A 19,446-nucleotide genomic window follows, 5' to 3' on the forward strand; every position below is an offset into this window, starting at 1 on the left:
GAAGGATGCTTCCCTCGATGGAACTCCTCTGTACGCGTCCGGCCGGAAACTCGATCCTCCTGTGCCCATGGTTCCGCCCGGGCTTCCGTGGCCCCAGGCTTCCACTCCGGCTTCCGGTTGAGAAGTCTGCAGAAATGGCTATGGGTACCGTGGGCTTGGGGCTAGTGGACTGTCACTGCCATCTCTCCGCCCCGGACTTTAACAGCGTACGTGAGGGCGAGTTGGGGCCTGCGGGAGTCGGGAGGGCCGCGTCCCTTCCCGAAAGTTATCTTTTCTCCCCAAACCCTCTGGCCCTTACCTAGTCTATGGCGACCTGACCAGTTTCCCTTTGGACCTCCGTCGTGCTGGTGTTCTTTCTGATCTTAAATAGCGGTAAACTATCTCCACGAAGCTTGTGTTTGTCGTTTCAACAGTCCTTTCTCTTACCACTCCTGAGATGTGCTCCATCTTAGCCCTTAGCAGAGGTCCCAGTTCTGGACTGGGAGAGGGGCAAACGAGAGGAACACTGGATGGGGCGTGTGTGTAGGGTGGAAATAGGTTTTACCTGCTACATTGGAAAGACTGAGGGTGGATTGTCTATTTCTTAGGAGGTGACGCTTATGTTGTGAGGGTGCGGTAGTAAGGAACACCAGCAGGTTGTAGACACCTATACAGTATGGAATTTGGCCTGTTTTGGTTAACCAACAGCTGGAAGCTATAATAAAATAAAATTTTCAAAGACTAGGGAGATTTTCAGGGTATGGGAGAGGTAAGTCAGTAAGACATTTGGATTGCTTTAGATGCACACTTTTAACCCATTAGAGTTTTAAGACAACCCATTTTAAGAAAGAAAAACAATATTCTGAAGACAGATCTGCTGTGTGGCAAAAAGGTGAAGAAGAGAAAGCTAGAACATTTAAGAAGTCTCAGTATACAGACAGAAGATGGTAGGTAGAGGCTATGCTGTGATGATATGAGAATCAGAGTAAATGTACTCAACGTATTTTTAGAAATAACTCCAACAGTACACGCAGTGGACTTGGATGTGAAGAGCAAGGAGAAAGAAGGAATCGACATGGCTTAGATTTCTAGTTTGTGTTTTAAGGTGGGGTGCCCTTTGCTGAGACGAGGAAAGACCAAGGTTTGGGATGGGAGTGGAGAGGCAGGCAGATAGAATCCCTAGTGGGGATGTATTGGTATGTCTGATCACCTCCAAATAGAATGATTATGCAGTGATTTAGAATGTGAGTCATGGGTTCAGGAGAGAGTAAAAACTGAGGTAAGTTGGATATTCTACATGCTATCTAACCCCACCAGAGGCTGAGGTTATAGCTCAGTGGTAGAGAACAGGCGTGGTGTACCTGAGGGCGCTAGATAAACAAAACAAGACAGATGAGATCTCTTACAAGTGCAGAGAGAACAAAAGAGCTTGTCATAAAGATGACAGTCAGTCCAGGAGACTGGAGAGTAGCCACCAGTGAGAGTGAATCTTTAAAAGCAGTGTGTGTGTGTGTGTGTGTGTGTGTGTGTGTGTGTGTGTGTGGTGAGGGTGTCTAGAAGCTGCTGAGGGGGAGAGTAAGGTGGGACAGAGCTGTCCTTTGTATTTCTCAGCAGAGGTTTGTGTTGTACAGTGCGTGTCACTGAGCATAAGAGTAACAGGAGGTGGGTCGGGGGAGGCACTTCATTTTCTGCCACCCTGTGGGAGAAACACTATTGTCCTTTATGATGTCTCAGCTACATTTATGTGGCCAAAGAGCAGTTAAATTCCCTATGTAAAGTAAGTGTGGCTGCTTATGTTTGTTGTAGGATCTGGATGCTGTGTTGGAGAAAGCCAAGAAGGTAAGTTAGTGTCCATTACTGCCCCCCTTTTGCTCCCTTCCTGTTTTTCCTTGACATACTATTTTTAGATACTGTTTAGATATGCTCCGTGTTTCCATGGGCTATGCCAGCCACAGAGCTAAGCCGTTGCTAACGTCAGCTCTTCTAAAGTCTCCACACCTCCTAAGGAAGTTCCTCTTTCATAGTCAGACATTATCCATTTGACAGTTGAGGGTTCTCGTGTCTAAAGGTTAGGAACAGGGCAGAGATGCATGCTAGGAAAGTGACAGAGACATGAAACTCTGACCTGCCACCATGAATGGCAGCACTGTAGAATGGATGGGGTGGTCAGCCTCTCACTTCCTAAACTCACGTTACTTTGGAGATCTAGGATACATTACAAAAGTCTTCTGAAACATTTTGATTTGTTAGAAAAAAAGTTACCCAGGACTGGAGAGATGGTGGAGTGGATAAAGTTCTGAGCTCAACCACTGGGACCACGGTGGAAGGGCAGAACTGACTCCAGAAAGGTGTCTTCCGATTTCCACATGCTTACCGTGGCATACATGTGCCTGCACATGCTTGTGCACCCATGTTCACTAAGAGAGAGAATAGGTAAAAATAAAATTGAAAAATAAAAAATTATAAAATCTTGGAAGTATTTATGAAATTAGTTGCACACTGTCGTACGGCAGCTTAATTGACACATGGGCTGTAGAGTCACATGAGCCTAACGACCTTTATTCTCTCCAAAATGCTGTCTCTGTCCAGTAAATTAAAGCAGTGCCTACCTTTGGTCTGTGTAGGTTAATGAAGTGACATTTATAGTCACTGAACATGGGGCCTGAAATAATAAGTACTCAGTGGTAGTCACTTCGATTGTATTCCTGGGGTCTGCTAAAGGAGAATAGTGAAATGTATAAAAAAAATTAACATTTCTCTTAATTTATATTAAATGTGCATATTGTTTGTGATTCTATTCTATTCTTTTTTTTTTTTTAGGCTAATGTTATGGCCCTTGTAGCAGTTGCTGAACATGCAGGAGAATTTGAAAGGATTATGCAACTTTCAGAAAGGTAATTGTTGTTTCTCATCTTCTTTTGTGTGTGTGGTGTTCACATCTGTGTGCAGATGCGCGTGTGTATGGGCATGTGAACACCCAACGTTGACATTAGGTGTCTTCTTTGATGGCTGTCCTCTATTTATTGAGGTAAGCTTCCTCACTAAACACAGAGCTCACGGATTCTGGCTAGTCTAGCTATCCTGGCTTGCTCCTGGATCCCCTGCCTCCCAAGTGCTGAGTTATAGCAAGTTCTAGGAAGTCACCATGCCTGCTGACTCCCGACCACCATGTCTGCCTGTCTGGGGAGCTGAGCTGCAGGCATGTGAGCTCCAGGCCACCATGCCTGCCCGTCTGGGGAGCTGAGCTGCAGGCATGTGAGCTCCAGGCCACCATGCCTGCCCGTCTGGGGAGCTGAGCTGCAGGCATGTGAGCTCCAGGCCACCATGCCTGCCCATCTAGGGAGCTGAACTCCAGCCCGAGGGCTGCTGAGCCACCTCTCCACCTCTGGTGCTACTTCAATTAAGATTTGTAGTTTAGGCTGCTGAAGGCAGTCTTGAACTCATGAACTCAAGTAGTTTTCCCACTTAGCCTTCTTAGTGATGAGACCGAAGCATAGACTCTACACTAGCTCTAATGAAGATTGTAAGGAGTTGCTAAAAAAGATTGTTATGTCCAGTTTAAATAAAAATCAAAGAATTGTTTTTTAAAATAATGAGGAGAGCAGCCATGATAGCACATGCTTTTAACCTGGCACTCAGAGACAGGAGAATATCTGTGAGTTTGAGGCCAGTCTGGTCTGCATAGTGAGTTCCAGGTCAGCCAAGACTACTTAGTGAGACCCTGTGTCAAAGAAAATAAAAAGATCAAGGAGGAAAAGGCATGTTAACATAGCCCCCAAAGCAGAGTGTTCCCTTTCTGTTCTTTAGGGAAGCACTGTGATCTCCTGGCCTACTGTGGCTTTCTTAACTTGGTCTACATTTTTAGGTATACTGGATTTATCCTGCCATGTCTGGGAGTTCACCCAGTTCAAGAACTTTCACCAGAAAAACCAAGAAGTGTGACATTAAAGGTAAAAGTCACGTAAATGAGAGCCGTACAAATTATAACTGTTGACTCAGTGATCACCCCCATAGTTTATATTCTTTGTGATGTGGGGTGGGAAAGCTGAGGATGAGACCTAGGGCCTCAGACATGCTAAGCAAGTATTCTACCACTGAGCTGTAACCTCGGCTATGTTTTTTATTCTGAGACAGGGTCTCACTGAATTGCCCAGGCTGGCCTTGAACTCATGATCCCAAATAGTTAGAATTGCAGCCTGTGCCACAAACCCAGCTTCTGATTTGTGTTCTAAGTTAATAACCCCCAAACAAAGAAACAGCACCTTCCATCAAGTCAAGATTGTATGACATGATGATATAGTGGAATTAGGATTTCCTTTTTCCATATTTTTTAACCATGTCGTACTGCTTTGTCCACTAAAAGAAAGTGATAAGGGGCTGGGGAGGTGGCTCAGTCAGTAGAGTGCTTGCTGCACAGGTGTGAGGACCTGAGTTTGACCCTAGAACTCATGTGAAATAGCCATGGTGATGGTTCACACTTGTCATCTCAGTGCTGGGGAGATGGAGACAGGGGGATACTTGGGGCTCACTGGCAAGTCAACCAATGAGACCCAGGTCCCACTGAGAGACTATGTCTCAAGATGAGACTACCATAATAGTATAAAAAAAAAAAAAAAAAAAAAAAAAACCACAAAGAGGGACAGGCTCTAGCTCAGTGGAAGAGTGCTTGCCTACCATGTATGAAGTCCTAGGTTCAATCCCCAGCTAAAACATTAAAAGTCCAGGGGCCATAGAGACATCTCAGTGGTTAAGAATTCACATGGCTTCTGCAGAGGGCTCAAGTTTGATTCCCATCACATTCACTGGGCAGCTTATAACCACCTGTAACTCCACCCCCAGGAGACCCAGTGCCTCTGGCCTCTGAGGGCACCTACATACACATAGTTTAAAACAATAAGGACACATAAAATACATTTGTATGCATTACATAAGTGTGGTGGTATGAAAGAAAATGGCCCCCAAAGGGGGTGGCACTATTAGGAGGTGTGGCCTTGTTGGAGGAAGTGTGTCACTGTGGGGGCAGGCTTTGAGGTCTCTTTTGCTCAGGCTTCCTTCAGTGTGACTTTTAGTCAACTTCTTGTTGCCTCTGAGTCAAGATGTAGGACTCTCAGCTCTAACACCACATCTGCCTGCATGCCGCCATGCTCCCTGTCATGATGACAATGGACTGAACCTCTGAAACTGTAAGCCAGCTCCAATTAAATGCTTTCCTTTATAAGAGTTTCCATGGTCCTGGTGTCTCTTCACAGCAATAGAAACCCTGACTAAGACAACAAGTAATGTGAATCAAGGCATAGTCTCTGTGTTTATCACCTGACTTGCCAGAAACCTTCTAGCTCTTTTGTTAGGGGTTTGAATGGTCCCCTGTGAAGTGTTTGCTTTTCTCCTAACTAGAACACACTCTGGGAGCTGCAGGCCTCTGCATCTGAGCTTCATCCTTATCTTCAGCCTCTTTCTGAGTTTTTTTTTAAAGATTTATTTATTTAGTTTATGTAGAGTGCTCTAGCTGCATGTGCACCTTTACACCAGAAGAGGGCATCAGATACCACTATAGATGGTTCTGAGCCACCATGTGGTTGTTGGGAATTGAACTCAAGACCTCTGGAAGAGTAGCCAGTGCTCTTAACCACTGAGCCATCTCTCCAGCCCCTGAACCAGACTTTCTAATGAGCTATTTCTCCCTCCCATCCAGTGCCCCTGGTCCCAGAGGCAGATAGTGTGGATGTCCTTGAAGGAAGAGGCCTTGTCTGACAGTGTTGCCACCAGCTTATTGGATATGTGGGTCCAACACTTCTAGCTCTTCAGGGCAGTGTGCATTCTTTTAACCAAGCTGCTATGATGCCTTTCTAGGGCCTTAATTTACATTCCCTCTGCCTCTGCCTCCCTGTCCCCACAAGCACACACCTCTTTTACCTCTGACATCTCCTTTCCTCCTTCCCTTGGTTCTTCTTGTTCTGGTTTTCTCCAGTAGAAGAGCTTTACAGTTTATATATTCTGAAAACAACCCACAGAGTGCTTTAAAGTGTTCCACAGGGAGCTGGAGAGATGGCTTAGCAGTAAGAGCACACACTGCTTTTGCAGAGATCACAGGTTGGGTTGCCAACACCCACATCAGGGTGACAGCCACCTGAGGTATCAAGTTCCAATGCCCTCTGACCTCACACACCTGCACACACATGGTACACGTAACTCACTGAGGAGTGCACACACACACACACACACACACACACAAATAAAATAAAATAAAATAAACAAATTTTTTGAAAATTATCTACAAGTGATTTCTAAATTTTGTCTTTGCCTTAGAAAGATGCCATCAAATTCTCTTAAATGAAATTAACAATCTACCACTACTTCAGTAGTTCTCAGGCAAGATTATATATGAAATGCATTGTTTATATTGTTGAACTCTTATTATAGATAGACCAAGCAGGATTATAAAGACAAATCAATGAAAAAGGAACAAAGGGAATACGGGACTACCACTATTATAAACTCACAAACCACTACTTAGGAGGAGACAGAGCCATGTGCATGATGACCACCCATGTCTTTTTACCCACTCCAGTGTGGGAGCCCACAAAGATTTTCTAGTTAGATCTGAGCTTTCTTTACACAGCAGGGCTGCATTAGGGGATAGCGTGACCATGTGCATGGTTACCAGGTATCCTGGATGGTCTGCACTTGGCTGTGCTGGGGGAGATCTTTTGCTCCACCTCTTGGCATTCCTTTAAAAGTCCTGTAGTAGAGACAGAAGGGGCTGGTGGGTTTTGACCCAGGCCCTCCCAAGACTATTCTGTGTTTCTCTCTTTCTCCTCTATACTTCTGTCTACATACTTCTCACTTCTCCCTCCTCAAGAGTACCCTGGGGGAAAAAGAGGGAGCAGGTCTCCTTCAAATGGAACTGGAAACAGGGTCCAGGGACTTGGCAAAAGGAGGGTTTGAGGGCCCTGTGGGAAGTTAGGGCATGTCCGGTTATGGAAATTAAAGCAAGGGTAATCTATTTTCGGGAGTGAAAGGGGCTGGAAGATGCCCTAGTGCGGCTGAAGCATATATTTTTCTCTATCTAGGTTTCTTTCTTTTTCTCTCTCTCTTAAAATTCTATCTATGAAAAATAAGGAAGGTAGAGTGTAGTAATATAGTGTAGAAAAAAACTTAGAAAAGTAGGATGTAAAAATATAGCATTAGTAAAACTTAGAATAAGATAAGTAGCAAGACAGAGGAACTATGTCCTTAATTTTCTAACTATGGGGCTATGTATGAAAACTGGGAAAAATCAAAGGAAGAAACAGGGAGAAAAAGATTCCCATGGGAAGCTTGTGGTCCCAAGTGGCAGGGAAAGGATTTTCCCTAAGGCAAATGCAGGTGAAATAAAACTTTTTACTCTGCAGATGATGGCACTGTCTGGAAACACTGTAGCATCAGAATTAGTTTCCTCTTGGCCATGAAGCCCAAGTTTAGAGAACAGAAGTTTGGGGAAAACTTGGCGGTCTTTCTCTCCAAAAACTAAAAGCTTTCTTGGGAAAAATTTAATCTCTCTCTTAAAAAAAAAAAAAAAAAAAGCCTTTCAGATCTTTGCCTCTCAGAGATTCTCTTTCTGTAAAGGCAAAATTAGTTTCACCTGGAACTCTATGGGGAAAAGACCTGTGGTTTGCTTTAAGACCTCTTGGAACTGGACAAATCTTCTCCACTAAGCCATGTCTCTCTAAGCTAGAAATAAAAAACAGCAGCCAGAATACCCTGAAGCAAGGGCCTGTCAAGAAAGTGCAGGCAGAAAGCCGAAGCAGGGACAGATTCCCCAAGGTGGAACCCCAACAGAGGTGGTGCGGGAATTGGGGAAAGGTTACTGTAGAGGAGGAAACCGTAAAGCTGAGCCTTGGCTGCCTCAAGGACTCAGTGTTTGGGGAGGAGACAAGCGGGACAAGACAAAGATCTGTGAGGGAAAATGTCTCTCAGAAAGGGCTGTGAAAAAGCTTTGTTTCAAGTTTCACTTTCTTTCACTGACCCAGTAACTCAGAAGAGCAAGCCGTGAGGGGATTTTACTTTTGGCACAGAAGGACCTGCCCAAATATGCGTGCATGAGCAGGCAGGTATAATTCACTCTGGGGACAGTATCAGGAAGGCAAAACACCTAGCAATACCAGCTCGGGGAGAATAGACGTCTCTCTGTGGGGTCTTGCCCCAACAGGAACTTAGATCACCTCTGAAGAGGTGGCCTGGAATGGAGGAAAAGTAAGTGTGCTGCTCGCCATTTCCCAGCCTTCCCCTTACCAGGAGACAACCCGACACAGTGGGGAGTCAAGTCAAGCAAGAACTCGTTTATTGTTAGGCAGTAAGCCTCTTTTATAGCAAAAAAACTCAGAACCCTAGGAGGGAGTGGAAGGAACCAACCAATTGTTTTAAAGGTCACCCTATACTCATTTCCTTGTTTATGAGCTGTTTATGCACTGACATCCTCTCTTGATCTTTGTATCTTATCTCAGCATAAACAACTTTGAGCTAACTTCCTCTTAGTATCATTTGTATCTAATCTCTGTGTAAACAACTTGAGCTAACTTCCTCTCAGTATCATTTGTATCTAATCTCAGCATAAACAACTTGGGCTAACTTCCTCTCAGCACCATCTTTGTAGCTCATGTTTGCCCCACATCTCCCAATCTCCCCTGGTGAAAAAGCAAAAAGGTTGACTCAAACCTCCTGGGCTGAAGGCAGAAGCTTGACTTTGGCCATGTAAAGGGAAACAGAAGTGGACTGGAAAAGAATTGTGCCAAACAGTCCATAATGTCATTCATAACAGCAGGCCAATATAGAGAAATGCATTATGGGAAATGTAGTTTTTCAGATAAAAATGGCAGCACTGCCTATAAAACTTTTTTTTTTTAAGCTAAAAGTGAAGTTTCTTTCCTAAGCACTGCTAGAAAGCTTAGATTTACTTCTCAAAAAGCTAAAAGCAAACAAACAGCTTGCCTCACAGGAGATAATTAAAACACTACTGTTTATCAACAAGTCCTTTAAAAACCCTTTAGAAAGCAAGGGAAAATGGTCCTTATACTGGGAGATGGCTCAATAGGAACCTGGGCCAAAGCTAAGTTAAACTCAGTATTCTCTCCTGCCAGAGGCTGAGAGTCAGTAATGGGCACCTTTCTCTTGATAGCTTCCAGCCTAAGACAGAGTATGCTTGATGGAAAGCATATCTCCATGATGGGTAATGGAAGAAATAATCAGGGAGAATGACCTAAGACAGACCTGTCTATCTGATGGGGCCTGAGGGGGTCTTTAAAAAATTAAGAGGAGGGACCTGTGGGAGCCCACAAATGTTTCCTAGTTAGATCTGAACTTGCTTTACACAGCAGAGCTGCATTAGGGGATGGCTTGATCACGTGCATGGTCACCAGGTGTCTGGGATGGTCTGCTTGGCTGTGTTGGGGGGAGGTCTTTTTCTCTACTTTTTGGCATTCCTGTAAAAGCCCTTTAGTAGAGACAGAAGGGGCTGGTGGGTTTTGACCCAGGACCTCCTGAGCTATCCTGTGTTTCTGTCTTTCTCCTCTATATTTCTATCCACATATTTCTCACTTCTCCCTCCTCAAGAGTACCCTGGGGGGAAAGAGGGAGCAGGTCTCCCTCACTCCAGGAACTTCAAATCCCAGTTTCCACTCCAGGTTCCTCCAAATCTGTGAGGAAATACCTCCTAAGCAGAGGGCCAAGTATTAAGTGGGATCTTGGTGGGCCTGTAACCAGAACATGTGTGGATGGATGTTCTTACTCATATTTCTAGTTAGAGTTGCTGACATGATATAGATGATGATTCCTATGTCATAGGTTAGTTAAATGGATTCAGTTGTGTGAAGTACCAGTATGGCATAGGACCTGGCACATAGTTCAAAATAAGGAACTATTATTCCTACTCTCAGCATTAATACATTTTTTTCCCTCGTAGGATCTGGATGTAGCTTTGCCTATTATTGAGAATTACAAGGATCGGTTGTTGGCAATTGGAGAGGTAAACCCATTTGCTGATCAGATGATGTCTAATCCAGATCTTCATGGGATATGTGTAGTAATCAGTACTAGTGATTATAACCAACTTGGATAGTTTTTTCACCCGGTTCAGCCTGCTAATAACTTGATACTATTGGGAATGAAGCAATAGAAAGCCTTACTCTAGACTTATATTAATGGGAGATGGTGATGTAGTAATATTTCTAAAGACTTTGCTTTTGCTTAAGTGTGGCCATTGCTCTGAGAAGCTAAAACAGTCTGTAGAGGAAGGGCCAGTGAAATGGTTCAGCAGGTGGAAGCACTTGCCACCAAGCTTGAGAACCTGGACCCACCTGAAAGGAGAAAACTGACTCCTGAAAGTTGTCCTCTGACCTCACCATGTGCACTGTGGCATCCCTGTGTGTCCCTCCACCCAATAAATGTAACTGAAACATCAACAGTGCTGGGCCGTGGTGGCCCATTTCTTTAATCCCAGCACTTGGGAGGCAGAGACAGGCGGATCCTGTGAGTTTAGGGCTAGCTTGATCCACAGAGCAAGTTCCACTGCTGCTGGGGTGGTTATACAGAAACCTTGTCTCAAAAAGCAAACAAACAAACAACCTTTATAAGAAACATAAAGGCATACTTTAATCTTGAGTTTGTGATTAAAGACTGTGTTACTTAAATTATTAATAATGGTAAAGAATTTTAATTAAAGTCTATTAAAAATTCTATTAAATTTTTATTTAAAAAATTCTACTTCCTACTAAATATAAAAGCTAAGAAAATCATTCTGAATAGAGGTCATAGACTACATACCCCAGCAGCATCAATGAGAATGGTCACGTGTAATCTGTGCTGCCCAGTGCAGTGACCATGTGTGACTTCTGAACACTTGCAATGTCACTGTGCCAAACTGAGATGTGTGACACACACGATGAGCTTTAGAGTTGGAGTACCCCACAAGAGGAAAGCAAAACAACTTACAAGTTGTGGGGTATCCAATGGACTGTTAAAGATACTTGTATCTACTTTGGCTAACATTTCCTGTGGCTGCTGTGTAGTGGTGTGTGTGGTCTGTGTGCTGACTCATGTCTCTTTGGGCTCAACACGAATGGAGAGGCCATGATCTTTTGTCTTTCTGTTACAGGTGGGACTAGACTTCTCCCCCAGGTTTGCAGGCACTGATGAAGAGAAGGAAGAACAAAGACAGGTCCTGATCAGACAGGTCCAATTGGCCAAAAGACTAAATGTGCCTTTGTAGGTGAACTACCTTTCTGCTCAGAACTACAGAGCAAATTCTGTAACAGCTGGTCCTCTTGAAATGAGTTCTGTATCCCTTTTCTTTTTCTTTTTTTTTTTTTTTTTGGTTTTTCGAGACAGGGTTTCTCTGTGTAGCTTTGCGCCTTTCCTGGAACTCACTTGGTAGCCCAGGCTGGCCTCGAACTCACAGAGATCCGCCTGCCTCTGCCTCCCGAGTGCTGGGATTAAAGGCGTGCGCCACCACCGCCCGGCATTTTTTTTTTTTTTTTTTTTTTTTTTTGGCTGTATCCCTTTTCCTCTGAGTTATTTTTTTTTTTTAATTCATTCTTTATGTGTCTGGGTGTTTGCCTGCGTGTATGTCTGTAGACCATGTGCATGCAGTGCCTGTGGAGGCCAGAAAAGGACATTGGGTCCCCTGGGACTGGAGTTAGAGCTGTTAACCAGCTGCTGCCGTGTGGGTGCTGGGAACCAAACCTTGTCCTTTGCAAGAGTAGCTGAGCCGTCTCTCCAGCCTCCTGAATTATTTTTAAAACAACAAAAACAGTCTTTTCCTATGTAAAAGACTTCAAAGGAATTCTGTTGTTGTTAAACAGAAATGTGCACTCGCGCTCAGCAGGAAGACCCACCATCAACCTCTTACGTGAACAAGGTACTTACGTTCCTAATATACAAGCTTCACAATTCCAGCTGAGGGTTGAAGGGACAAGCATGTTCTATTTGATTCCTTAAAGAGAAGGGAATGCAGCAAGAGGAAAGATAGATACCCACTGCGATGAGTCTGTATGCCAGGCTAATATTTACAAGATTGTTTTTGTGCAGTTATGTGTTTATCAGGCTCCGCTAGAGCAAATGAAAACTTGAAGCTCCAATTTCTATTTTTCTTTAGATTTATTTGTTTTTATTTTATGTGTATGAGTGTCTTGCCTACATATATGTATGTTCACTGTTTGTGTGCCGGGTCTCCTCAGAGGCCTGAAGAGGGCATCAGGTCCCCTGGAACTAGAATTATAGATAGTTGTGTCATGTGGGTTTTGGGAACTGAACCCGGGCCCTCTGCAAGAGCATCAAGTGCTCTTGACCACATAGCCATCTCTCCAGCCCCTGGCTCTAATAAGAAAGAGAATAAGGCCAGAAGGACAGTCTCATTATGCACTATGTTTTCAGTCTGTTGCTTTGGGGCCAGATAATAGAGGGGCTTGTGCACAAGCCTGTTGACCAGATTTCAGTTCTCAGATCCCATCAGATAGCAAGAGAGAAACAAGTCTCTAGGGAGTTGTCCTCTGACTTCTGCCATGGCACATGGGTGCTTGTACAAGCACATATATACAATAAATATATGTGAAGAATAAATAAATAACAAACAGTATTAGGCAGATTGTGACCATCACGTGACTGAAAGAGCAGTCACCTGCTCTGGACTTTCCTGACGTGAATATAACGTACAGCATTCTTTTCCAGAGTTTAAAATGCCATTCACCTTACTTTTAGACTCCTATTTGCATAAAAAATCCTGTCAGACATTTAACAGTACATGTTTGTGTACAGGTGTGTTTTTAGTTTACAGTTGTGTGTATAAAAAACACACATTGGTTGATTGTGACCTACTAAATAAATTTTACAAAAAAAATGTATGATCATAGTGAAGATTCACAGTGTTTGAAAAAACAGATGCGGAAATAATGGAACTACCTGCAGTTAGAGGTATGGTCACTGATGAATTTGTCAGTAATCAGTTCTGAGCCCTTCTTGGGTCACTGAACACATGATTTTTATGCAGGCTCAACAACTATCCTTTAAGAGCTGGGGTTGGTGTGGAAGAATGTACCTTATCACTAGAGGGATTGCCTGGTATGAGTAAGAGTCTGGGTTTGGTCCTTGGCAACACACACACACACACACACACACACACACACACACACACACACGCACACACACACAAAAGAGCGGGGTTGGTTTTATGAGCCGAGGCCTGTTTCATATTTGAGTCCATTTTTTTTCTGCTAGCCTCTCTGTCAGGAAACTCAGTTTACTCAAACCCTCCTACTAGGAGCAGTGATTTAAAGCTCATGGATATATAGAAACCATCTAGTGGTACAGACAGTTCAGATGATCATTTTAAAAGCTGCATTCCAATGTTAACTATTTTATTCTGATGATCAAAAACTTATTCCTCCCCTCTGAACACTATGTTTATTGAAACTTTAGAAGTTATGGAATCTGATCTTCATATCATGCTGGTAAATATTTACTTAAAGTTCAGATCTGTTTAGTTTGCCTAATGGGGAAACCCTTTGTTATGGGACAAAATGGAACTCTGACTTCATTTTTATTTGAGAGGTGCTGAACAGGTCCTGCTGCATGCATTTGATGGTCGGCCATCGGTAGCCATGGAAGGAGTAAGGGCGGGTTACTACTTCTCAATCCCACCGTCCATCGTGAGAAGTGGACAGGTAAAGCCTCTCATTAAGACTTACTGAATACTATGTGTGACACAGTTTAAAACCTAAGCTTTGTGACAAACTTGTGGTGCTTATGGTTACATTTCAAAAGTTAATCTTAAGTCTCTACTCAAACAGAGAAACAAAATAAGACAAAAGGACCCAAGAGGGGCTAGGGAGATGGCTCTGTAGTTAAGAGTGCTGCTCTGATGCTGGACGTGGTGCACACCTTTAATCCCAGCGCTGATGAGGTAGAGGTAGGCTTATCTCAGAGTTCGAGGCCAGCCTAGTCTACATAGTGAGTTGAAGGCCAGCCAGAGCTACATAGTGAGACCCTGTCTCAAAAACAAAAAAAAAAACAAAACAAAACAAAAACAGCAACAACAACCAAAAAGAGTCAGAGGACTTGAATTCTGTCCCCAGCACCCACGTCGGCAGCTCACAACCAGCTGTAACTCCAGCTTCAGATGAACTGACACCCTCTTCTGTGTACACATGCACAAACCTCTCCCTCTACGCGCACACACACACACACACACACACACACACACACACACTATACATACAAATAAAATCAATCTTTAAAAAAAGAATGCATCGGGCTGGAGAAATGGCTTAGAGGTTAAGAGCACCGACTGCTCTTCTGGAGGTCCTGAGTTCAATTCCCAGCACCAACATGGTGGCTCACAACCATCTGTAATGAGATCTGGCGCCCTGTTCTGTATACATAATAAATAAATAAATCTTTAAAAAAAAAAAAAGAATGCATCAAGGCCTAAATGTAAGAGCCAATATTGTTTGTTGTTGTTTTTATTGTTGCTTTTCAAGACAGAGTTTCACTGTGTAACAGCCCTGGCTGTCCTGGAACTCACTCTGTAGACCAGGCTGGCCGCCTCCAGCTTGCATAGTCCCACCTAGCTCTGCACCCCTACCCCACCCCCCACCCCCATGCTAGGGTTAAAGCCACCACCTCCGCCGGGCTGCTGTTCTGTTGTTTTTTTTTTGTTTTTGTTTTTCTTTTTTTTGGTTTTTCGAGACAGGGTTTCTCTGTGTAGCTTTGCACCTTTCCTGGGACTCACTTGGTAGTCCAGGCTGGCCTCGAACTCACAGAGATCCGCCTGCCTCTGCCTCCCGAGTGCTGGGATTAAAGCCGTGTGCCACCACCACCGCCCGGCTGCTGCTGTTCTGTTTTAAAGTGGCCACTCAAGAAGGCTGGTGAGAGCATGGTAGCTGTCTAGATAGCGCGGTGATTTAGTGGTAAAGACGCGTGTTAGACTCGTCCGCGGTAAGTAATGCTGTTCCATTCCCACCTGTTAAAAGCTAACTCTCTTCTCTCTAAGAAGCAGAAGCTTGTGAAACAGCTGCCTTTAAGCTCTATCTGCTTAGAGACAGATTCACCTGCACTGGGACCGGAAAAACTGGTACGTGGATCGCTGGTTTATGGGGTACAGAGGCGTCTTCCGTCGGGGCTGTTCTGGCTTGGCTGGGACTCGCTGCAGTACTTGGATCCTAAGTTGAGGCCATGTTTCCTGTAGAGTCCTTCTTTTCTTTCTGTTTTATTTTATTTTGGTTCGGTTTTGTTTTTCCAAGACAGGGTTTCTCAGTGTAACAGCCCTTGCTGTCCTGGAATTCACACTATAGCCCAGGCTGGCCCCAGACTCACAGAGATCCATCTGCCTCTGCCTCCGGAGTTCTGGGCTCAAGGCGCGCCACCACACCCGGCGTCGAGTGCCGGTGTTAAAGCAACCATGCCCAGCTTCATTAGCTTTTTAGGATATCATCTTTCCTGCGAACAGGATACTGTCTCACAGAGGTGAAATGAGACATTCCAGGAAGGGAATGAAGCCTTATCTATGAAAAATCACTAGTTTTAAGGTCTCAGGTCCTTCCAGACCATTCTATCCATATACGTGTGTGTGTGTGTGTGTGTGTGTGTGTGTGTGTGTGTGTGTGTGTGTGTGTGCTTTAAGATATATATATATATATCCTTAAGATAGGGTCAGCCTGAACACACTATTTCATACCTTCTGTCAGAAATATATATTATAGCTGTACTTTTCCTCAGTGTTTAATAACCACGTAATGTTCCACTGTTAAAACTTGGTATTAGGAGGAATGGCTTTGGGGTTAGGAGCATTTGGCTGTTCTTCCAGAGGACCTGGGTTCTATTCCCAGTACCCACATCATGGCTCACAACCATTTGCAATTCCAGTTCCAGAGAACCCAACGCCTTCCTCTGGCCTCCTCCACAGACCACAGGCAGGCATGTGGGTGCACACATACATGTAGGCAGAATGCTCATACACATAAAGTAAGAAAGGCATAATTTAAAAAACCTTTGTATTAGTCATACACACACACACACACACACACACACACACACACAAGTGTGTTAATTTTCTAAGACAGGGTCTCTTGTAGCCAGACTGACCTCAAAGTCAGTGTGTAGCCAGGTTAGGCTTTAAACTCCTGATCCTCCTGCTTCTGCCTCCCAGGTGCTGGGGATCTAGATGTGTGCCACCACGTTCAGCCAGTCTGTAATTTAAGCACTATGATGAACAGCTTTGAATGTGAATCTTTGACATAGTTCTTATTTTTTTAGTCTGTATTATCAAGTATTTTTTACTTAACAATTTTATTCCTCTAATTATTATCCCAAATATCCACTTATTAATAATTACAGGAATATTTTTCACTAAATCTAAATGCTATTGATTACAGAAATACTGGTTTGTTTGGTTTTTTTTGTTTTTGTTTTTGTTTTGGTTATTAAGACATACCACTGAGTGTAAGCAAAATGCTTATTTATTTCACAGGTATTAAAAGTCAGTGATATGGCAGAGCCTAATTGAGCAGTCTTTCCAGTCCCCGGGACATTTTAAGTCACACTGGGCAGGTGGCCTGTGAGGTGAGAGGCCAAGGAGAGTGCAGTGACCTTTCCCAGCACTCATGCATGCAAAAAAGCAAAGATGGCTAGCCCTGAGACAAGCTGCTCTCCTGGGTTCAGGTGTAGACTGCTTCATCTGCTGGTGCTCACGGCTTCAACTGCGCATACCTCTAGGGTCTTTTCTGAGCAGCAGGGACATAGAGTCAGCGTTGTAGCCACACCCTGTCAAGTTCATCCCCTCACTTAAAAAAGCATTAATAAAGAAATGTCAATTCCTTCAGAGTAGAAAAGTAGCTCATCGGGTGTTGTACCCGCTCATTCTTGTGTGTGTGTCTTAGCTGCCATCTCCAAGGATCTGTATAGACTTTGAGTGTTCAGCTTTGTTCTCTTTCAGACACGGAATGAGCCCTGCAACATTTCCATTTCAGCAGAATTCATTGCCCAAGTGAAAGGGATCTCAGTGGAAGAAGTCCAAGAAGTGACAACACAGAATGCATTAAAACTGTTTCCCAGGCTTCGGGACCTGCTCCAGATTTAGCTTCAAAACCACCCACTGCCCGGCCAAGTCAGCTCAGGGCCGCACTGGGGAAAGCAAGCATTGGCTTTAATAGTCTGACATGAGGAAGCCGGTTTATATGGAGAGCACTCATAGTTTTACAGAAATGTTTCTCTTTAAAACAAATTCTGGGCTGGAGAGACGGCCCAGCCACTAAGAGCACTCATTTGTTGCTCTTCCAGAGGACTCATGTAGTTCCCAGCACCCACAGTGGGTGGGTTGCAACTGCCTGCAGCTCCCTCCAACTCCAGAAGATGCAGCCCCTCTCTGGCCTCCTCTAGCACTAGCACACATGCAGCATACCCTACACAGACACACATAAACATGAATATAAATAATAATTTCTAAAAACTTTAAAAAGAAATTTGGCTTGGCTGCTGGGTTCCAACTTTCAATTAGCCAAGTCCTGGAGCAGACTGGGAAAACACCACAGACACGCTAGCTTCCAGAGTTATTGCCCACTTGAGGGAGGAAAGCCTCAAGGGACCCCCTCCCCCCCCCGCCGCCGCCCCAACCCTGCTTTCCCCCACTTAACCATAGGCTTATGGAAGATGCTCCATGGAGTGGGAGAGCAATGGAAGAGATATCTAGATAGAGGGAGACATCATGGGGTAGGGAGAAACCTGGTGCTAGGGAAGCGCCCAGGAATCTACAAGGATGACCCCGGCCTAGATTATTAGCAATGGTGGAGAGGGTGCCTGAGCCAGCTCACCCCAACTACTACCTACTGTCATCATAGAGCTTTCATCCAGTAACTGATAGAAGCAGATGCAGAGATCCACAGCCAAGGGCCGGGCTGAGCTCTGGGAGTCCAGTCGGAGGGAAGAGGGGTTATATGAGCAAGGGGCATCAAGATCATGATGGGGAAATCTACAGAGACAACTGAACCAAGCTTCTGGGAACTCACGAACTCTAGACCGACAGCTGTGGAGCCTGCATGGGACCGCACTAGGCCCTCTGCATGTGAAAGACAGTTGTGTAGCTTGGTCTGTTTGAGGGGCCCCTGGCAGTGGGATCAGAATCTATCCCTGGTGCATGAGCAGACTTTTTGGAGCCCATTACCTGTGGGGCTTAGTCCTGCCTCAACTGAATGTACCAGGCTTTGCTGACTCCCCAGGGGAGGCCTTACCCTTTTGGAGGAAGGAATGGGAGGTGGGTCAGGAGGGGGGAAGGCTGGGGGGGGGGGGAGCAGGAGGAATGATGAGAGGGGGATCTGTGGTTGGTATGTAAAATGAATTAAAAAATAAAGAAGATGCTCCATGGATTTTTGTCTTTGAATACTTAATAAGTAGTGTGTGCATGGCAGAGTTCGATATACTTCAGATGTGGCAGTCAGTGTGCCTCTGGGCACAATGGCCTAGCTGAGGTGTGCTGGTAAGAAGGAACCAGATCTGAGTTGTACAGGGAAAGGGCCTTTTCCAGAAGAAACAGCAGTTGTGAGAGCATTGAGATATTCCTCCCCCACACCTTAAAGAGACACACTTCACTATGTGGCTCAGGCTGGCCCAAACACCTAGGCTCAGCCATGCTGTCTCAGCTTCCTAAGCAGTTGTACCTGGCAAATAAGGAAGTGAGCAGGCCTCTGTGATGCAGGATGGAGATGTTTGCTGGTTTCACTGATGGAGAAGATAACAGGACGAAAGAGACTGGCCCAGTTTATCCATACACCTGTTAATTGGTTCTTGAAATTAGGAAGCCTGTCACCTTGTACTTAAGCATAGAAGTTAGGGCACAATGAAGTGTGACAGGGTTGAATGGGGTGATGGAAGCCATTGAGATACTGTACTAGTCCTGGCATCTTGGCGAAGGTATTTTTAAGACTGTAATGTTAGAATCCATCTGCTGCTAGGGTCATGGTGCTTACAGCCGTCCTTCCACTCTCACAGATACCACAGCCCCTGCAGAGAACACCATGAACCTCTAGCTAACAGACTTCTGGGGGAGTAATTTACATCCAAGGGGTATTGGTAGCCACTCATCCTGCTTCCCCACCCTGTCCAGCCTCCTGCCTGGGAATCAGAGACTGGCTACAGGCTTGTGCTGTGAAACCTCCACTGTCCTCAGAGATAAGCAGAGACCTCCACTTCTGCCACAGGGCGAGGAGGGGTCCTATTCCTCTCTTCAGCACCCCACCATGTTATCAAACTTTCCTCAGAACCCCTGCCCTGCTGTTGTTGGTCCGTGACATTAATAACCCTTTATTAATGACACAATAGTCTGCCCCAATGTCCCCTTGGATCTCCATACAAGACTTGCATTATTATGAAGACACAATTGTACCCGTCCTTTTAGCTGGCTATCAGAATATTAAAACAGTGAACCTCAAGGAACTGGAATTTCCCCAG

At 44.7% G+C, this 19,446-nt stretch overlaps 1 protein-coding gene across 2 annotated transcripts; it reads left to right on the plus strand.

The window, feature by feature from the left end:
- Positions 1-55: 55 nt before the first annotated feature.
- Tatdn3 (TatD DNase domain containing 3) lies at positions 56-17,594 on the plus strand. 2 transcript variants are annotated; one of them, XM_059280790.1, is made up of 10 exons: positions 56-206; positions 1,786-1,818; positions 2,800-2,873; positions 3,845-3,929; positions 9,917-9,979; positions 11,108-11,217; positions 11,814-11,869; positions 13,558-13,670; positions 14,999-15,079; positions 16,940-17,594. In XM_059280790.1, the coding sequence occupies exons 1-10, from the start codon at positions 135-137 to the stop codon at positions 17,081-17,083; spliced, it is 831 nt and encodes a 276-aa protein (XP_059136773.1). In that variant the 5' UTR covers positions 56-134; the 3' UTR covers positions 17,084-17,594. The 2 variants fall into 2 exon arrangements, with proteins under 2 accessions (XP_059136773.1, XP_059136774.1); XM_059280791.1 differs by having other exon boundaries at positions 15,002-15,079.
- Positions 17,595-19,446: the final 1,852 nt, after the last annotated feature.

This window comes from Peromyscus eremicus, chromosome 15 (genome assembly GCF_949786415.1).
Source record: "Peromyscus eremicus chromosome 15, PerEre_H2_v1, whole genome shotgun sequence".
Classification (NCBI taxonomy): Eukaryota; Metazoa; Chordata; class Mammalia; order Rodentia; family Cricetidae; genus Peromyscus; species Peromyscus eremicus.